Source organism: Carex rostrata, chromosome 19 (genome assembly GCF_964058835.1).
Source record: "Carex rostrata chromosome 19, lpCarRost1.2, whole genome shotgun sequence".
Classification (NCBI taxonomy): Eukaryota; Viridiplantae; Streptophyta; class Magnoliopsida; order Poales; family Cyperaceae; genus Carex; species Carex rostrata.
This window is the reverse complement of record NC_135936.1, coordinates 4,467,194-4,473,321: the sequence shown is the minus strand read 5'-3', so window position 1 is coordinate 4,473,321 and position 6,128 is coordinate 4,467,194. Positions and strand designations below refer to the sequence as shown.

Genomic DNA, 6,128 nt, shown 5'->3' with positions numbered 1-6,128 from the left:
CATTCTACACAGTAGTGTACCGTACTGGATCTGATCTCAAATCTGATCTTTGCGTTCAGTTTCAGGGAAATACAGCTCCAAGAAACGTACTAATCTCCAAATTAATTTGTCAGAACACAGGTATTGGAGCAAGGTCCACAGTAGTTTAAACATTTCATTAAATCCATGCCATTTTCAATCCGCAAAGCATCAACAATCTGTTTCATTAGAAGCAACAAAGCATCATCCAAAACCAAAACGTGGCTTCAAATGATTTGGTTTCTAAGCATGTGCAAATTTTATTATACGAATGATTAGTCGCTTAGAAACCAAGTTCTTGTATTTTATTTTTATGAAAGCTTAGAAACCAAGTTGAAGCTACAATATATGCGTCGTTTCAACACAGGTACTTACCTTGAATTATTGCTCCGTTTTTCACGTCTTTGATTTCTACGCTTATAGTGGTAATAAATTTGAGCACCACATATTTATGTTTTCAGCTTATTGGTACCAATGATGAATTTTTATACTGAAGAATACCACTGCTTCTGGTTTAGAAATTAATGACATGACTATCAATTCAAACTAATTATTCTTTTTTTTTTTTGAAAGAGAACAAATTATTTTTGTATTGTTATGCTGCAGTTTTTTTAACAATATCTTATTACAACCGATCTAGCAGGAATATAAATTAGGCATTTAATTTACAAAAACTTAAATTAGAAGAATAACTAAATCAACTACAAAACAAAGACTGTATGACATCAAAGATCAACTTCATTATTCTGCGAAAATACCAACACCTAAATCATTATTTAACACCTTGTTTCTACTCTATTCTTTGCCTCTTGGAAATTAAGTTTTGGATAGCATTAGAGTTACTTGTTTTCTTCCTAAACTTAGCAAACAAATCTGGGTAGTTTTTCATGAAGTCCAGATACTCTTGTGTCACTGTCAGCTGCACCAAATTATTTAGGGAAGCAGCAAAATCGAGACAAGCATCTAGTAGTTTCTCACAATTGTGCTGATCAGCAAGAGCCAGGGAACTCAAAACTGTGTCTAGAGTGAGATTTTCGCACAATCTCTCTTCGCAAATTATCCTCAATGCATCAAGTGCGTACCGATCTGCAGCTTCAAGTAAATGCTGAGTTAAATTGGTGTCAGCAGCTTCAACGCAGTCAGTGTATATATAATGGAGTAGAACTCTGAAAACTTCAGAATTCATATCCTCAATTTTAATACACTCCTTGTTTGCCTCTACCATCGGTCCAAAAAGTTCGGCCTTAAAAACCGATGATCTGGCCGCAAGTACCAACTTGTGAGCATGAAAAAATTGCCCATCCACCTCAAGGGTTACATCTGAGTTGTCCTGGTTTTTTAACAGATTGCCAATATCCTTGACCAAGCCATCAGGCTGTAAGCTATTGGAGATCTGATAGGGTTTTATCTTCTTGCCGGCAAGGAAAATGAAGCAATGGACAGTCAACCAATCATCGGTTAGATGGTCCTCCAAGTGATTTCTTTTTATGGGCATGACCATAGCATTATGGTTTTCCACTGATGGGAAGGGGCATGCTAGTTTTTGAAATGCCATTGTAGAAAGGGTTTCGTCCTTACCCAACAAACAAAAGCCAATAGTGCCCTTTACTGCATGGTCTCCAGATATTTGCAGCGAGAGCAGGACATCTTTTATTGGGGAGATGTTGCACTTCAAACACCAACTATATCCCCCAAAACTGAAAATTGGTGAACTTTGAAGGCGTGGATATTCTGCGATCTTAATTTCAATTTGGAAAGATCCAGCTGGACCTGCTCTGATGCTCATGGGAGCAGCACTCTTGGAACTGGATGATGCCATAATCTGGTTGTCAACCTTTCATATAGAGGAACAAACGAAAATAATTGTAAATTAAGATTTCTATTAAGCATTGATAAACCAAGCATGAAACCAATATACTGACAGGTTATACATGTAAAGGCCTTGTTGATTACTGGTGTAATGTCATTCAAACAAATAATCAAAGGTTAGTTTAAGAAATAATTTATATAAGATAAGAATAATTTTAATGCGGGTACTATTATCATAAATCTCATAATTTAAATTGCGCACAAAGCAATCCAAGGAGTGAATTTTGCAATTAATTTAAGTAGAATCTAGTCATACGGAAAATTACAAATGAAAAACTAATCAAGGCATGAAATCTTGAACTATTTTCAGTACGCAAAATTAAAAAAGAGATAAAATGGTTTTAGATGTTAATAATAACAATGCGGAGGTACGCCATTAGGTCTTTTTTTTCACAGGAGATCTCAAAGTAGGGGCGGATGCAGTGTATACTAAAGAGGGGCATTACTTCTGGATTTTAACAAGTAATTTTTATTTAATAGGCTTGGTTCAATTTGCCTCCTCTTGGAAATAATTTTAGATTTATGTCATTTTTGTTGTATATAATATGTAAAAGACTACTATTTTGTTATTTTTTATTATGTAAGAGATTATTTTTATTATTTTATATTATATAAGACTATTATTTTTTATCTAGTACTAGATAATTAATGAATTATCTGATTAGTTAATGAATTTTAATCCAATCTTGCTCCATTCTTGCAAAAATTCTCGATCCACTTACATGGGTGAATTTAGGATTTTTGTCAAGGTAGGATAATAGTAATGTGTATGGTGCACCAATACACTAAAGACTACTTACATGGGTGAATTTAGGATTTTGTCAAGGGTCAAGGTAGGGAAATAGTAATGTGTACGGTGCACCATTACACTAAATAACACTGGTACCAACTGGTACCAATGCTAGAAAAATAGTTAATCGGATTAAAACTTCAAACTCATTAGCTAATTAGATACTAGATAAAAAATAATCAACATGATAAAAAAATAATAATAATAGTATATTTTTTACATAATAAAAAAAAACACATAGTATTCTTTTACGTATTAAAAACAAAAATAGCCAGGTTGATGAAGAGAGCTGACTATCTAGTATACTTCCAATTCTCAATTCGTAGATCAGAATAAAAAAAAAAGGGTTAACTAAAGGAGTTATTCTAGAAACAATTGACTCAGCTCAAACTACTGTTAGTTAGGCAGTTAAGCTAGTTAGTGCTGATTAGTTAGTTGTAACAGAATTTAGGAAGATTCTAGATAGCTCATGTAATTGGAATGTGTTGTCTATATAAACACATAGCATTGTACAGATACAATCAAGAAAATGAAGAAAGATTCTATTCTTCTATTCTCTCTCTCTCACGTTGTATGGTATCAGAGCCATGTCTCTCTCTAATTCTATTCTTCCTAATTCTTCATCTGCCATGGGCACCACTACTCCCCTTGATCCAATTGTGGTTCTGACTATCCCTATTTCTACAAAACTCAACCGAAGCAATTTTCTAGCATGGAAATCTCAGATAACCCCAGCACTACACGGTCATGATCTTTTCCACTTTCTCACTGATGATCCTCCTGCTGACAAGGTGTCTGTCAATGGCGTAATTGTTTCTAGAATAACTCCTTTATTAACTCTTACCAGTCCAGCCATGGCAAAATGGAAGAGAGCTGAGCCAAGATGTGGAGGAGAGGCACACAAGTGTCTCGAGCGGATGAGGCAAGGAGTGCCTGAGCAGAGGGCTACGCAAATTGCGTCTGAGCACGTATAGCTGCTCAAAGAAAGAGAAATTGAAGGAGGAGGGCTGGCAAATCAAAGAAAGAGAGTCGCACGTCTGAGTGTCTCGAGCGAAGGAGGCGAGGAGCGCCTAAGCAGAGCACTGCACAAATTGTGTCTGAGCTGTACAAATCTAAGAAAGAGAAATCGAAGAAAGAAATCGCAAATCGCGCTGAGGGGCCAGAAAGAAATCAGCACAAGTCTGGGCACTGGGCTGCACAAATTGCAAATCAGAAAAAATAAATAAAAAATATCTATTCTTTACGGATTGCTCAAAATAAATAATTATGGGTTGCGCTGGGTGAATATGATCAGAACAAAAAGGACAAAAAGAATTGAAATTACAAGATCCCCTCTTGCGCAATTCACTTTGGCTCTGATCAGAACAAAAAGTACAAGAGCACTGCACAAATTGTGTCTGAGCAGTACAAATCTAAGAAAGAGAAATCGAAGAAAGAAATCGCAAATCGCGCTGAGGGGCCAGAAAGAAATCGGCACAAGTCTGGGCACAGGGCTGCACAAATTGCAAAACAGAAAAAAATAAATAAAAAATATCTATTCTTTACGGATTGCTCAAAATAAATAATTATGGGTTGCGCTGAAATATCTATTATTTACGGATTGCTCAAAATAAATAATTATGGATTGCGCTGATGAATATGATCAGAACAAAAAGGCTTGCGCAATTCACTTTGGCTCTGATCAGAACAAAAAGTACAAGAGTTTAATTGAATTCAATAAAAATGACTTCAATAGAAACAAATTAGATTTTTAGATTGAAAATAATATATTCACCGAAAATAATAATGCTGTGATTGGAACCAAGAAGCACAAAATTTCAATTCAATTCAATAGAGATGACTTCAATAGAAACGAATTAGAATTGAATTTTTCTGATTGGAAAGAATGTTTGCACCGTGAAGAATTCATTTGGTAAAACCGTAAAACTAAAAAAAAGCCAGCTTATTCTTGTAATTTACAATTTGTCATGTCCCGGGTCAGGAGTGACCCGTTCTAATTCTTATTTTGATTCAGTCAGACTCATGTTGGGGAAGAAAGGGAATTTGGGTAGTTCGGTAAGGAAGAAAGCGAGACCCGGGTAGGGAATTAATTGAATCCGTTAGTACTGACAAGGAGACCCGCTGTTTAATTCTTTTGTAACAACTTTGCCTATATAAGGCTGTGTTTTGTAACAGTTCAAAAAAATATAATGAAAACAATTATCAATCATTTGTAATTTTACTTCCTTTCTTCGTTACTGTTTTTCCTTGCTGTTCTTGTATCGCTACTGAGAGATCAATAAAATTTGTTCCTTTCTTCTATTCAATTTGTGTTCTTCTATATTGATTGAGTTGAGGTCGTCACACAATTCATGCCATCAACTAGGGTTTATACCTTGAGCAGAAATAACAGGAAATTTTTTTTTAAATAAAATCAAGATCACCTTGAAGAGTAGTAGTGTTCAATCGGCATTTTAGTTCTTCTCTACCAAGAACGAACAGCTCTAAACATGTAAAATAACCTAGCAGAGAAGAAGAGAACGAAAAGGAGTTTTTGGTACCGTCGATTTTGTTCCGTACGATTCTCGCCAAATCCGATCTATCTGGAGAGGATTTTCTAACGCGATTTGGCCTCCTTGAAATCCCGTCGACTGAAATCGCTTCTCGTGGCTACTTCTCTTAATTTATCACACAATCGATTAGAGTTTATAGCTTCAACAAAAATAATTCAAAAAAATTAAAGAAAAAAATATAAAACAAGAGGAGAAGGGAAATTTTTTATTCATAGAAATTGAAAAAAAAGATAGAGAGAGAAATAGAAAGAGCGCAAGTTTTGTGATATTGATAGAAAAATCATTTCTACCCATCCTAACTTATTTTAGATCTTCTGTGAAGACGGTGCTTGAGAAGATCAAGAATTGATCTGTTGCTATTTCTGTTTTGAAGACGGTGTCACAGAAAATCCAGAATATATTAGGATGGATAGAGATTCTGCCTATCCTAACTGTTTTGATTGTTAGGATCGGTAAAATCTGTACCGATCTTTCTACCAATATTACAAAACCTGCACTCTTTCTATTTCTCTCTCTATCTTTTTTTCAATTTCTACGAATAAAAAATTTCCAAGGAGAAGTCTAGTCTAGTCTAGTAGAAAAGCGAAGGAAAAGAGATCTCTGCTGCGCATTCCATTTTAGTTTGGGGAAATTGGTTATTTGTCACTTCAAAACTTTCAAATTAGAAAAATGCCACTCCAAAATTAGAATTCATCAAAATGTCACTTTAAATTTAGAAAATTTAGAATTTTGCCACTCTAAATTATTAATAATCAAATTAGCCTCCCCATCTCTTCTTCTCCGTTTTCTTCTTCTCCTCCGCCTCCCTGGTGGTTCTCTTTGCTTGCTTGTGATTAGTTCTGGTGTCTCTCGGTGCTAAATTGGTGCTCGGAGACACTTAAAATTGGTGGTGTATTGAT

At 35.1% G+C, this 6,128-nt stretch overlaps 1 protein-coding gene across 3 annotated transcripts; it reads right to left on the bottom strand.

Moving 5' to 3' along the window:
• Positions 1 to 616: 616 nt before the first annotated feature.
• On the bottom strand, positions 617 to 5,477 carry LOC144571309 (BTB/POZ and MATH domain-containing protein 2-like). 3 transcript variants are annotated; one of them, XM_078320555.1, is made up of 3 exons: positions 5,101 to 5,477; positions 3,522 to 4,170; positions 617 to 1,852 (listed from the first exon to the last, which is right to left on the bottom strand). In XM_078320555.1, exons 2-3 carry the CDS (start codon positions 3,531 to 3,533, stop codon positions 809 to 811), a joined length of 1,056 nt encoding a protein of 351 aa, XP_078176681.1. In that variant the 5' UTR covers positions 3,534 to 4,170; positions 5,101 to 5,477; the 3' UTR covers positions 617 to 808. The 3 variants fall into 3 exon arrangements, with proteins under 3 accessions (XP_078176681.1, XP_078176684.1, XP_078176683.1); XM_078320558.1 differs by lacking the exon at positions 3,522 to 4,170 and having other exon boundaries at positions 5,218 to 5,477; XM_078320557.1 differs by lacking the exon at positions 3,522 to 4,170 and having other exon boundaries at positions 5,101 to 5,476.
• Positions 5,478 to 6,128: the final 651 nt, after the last annotated feature.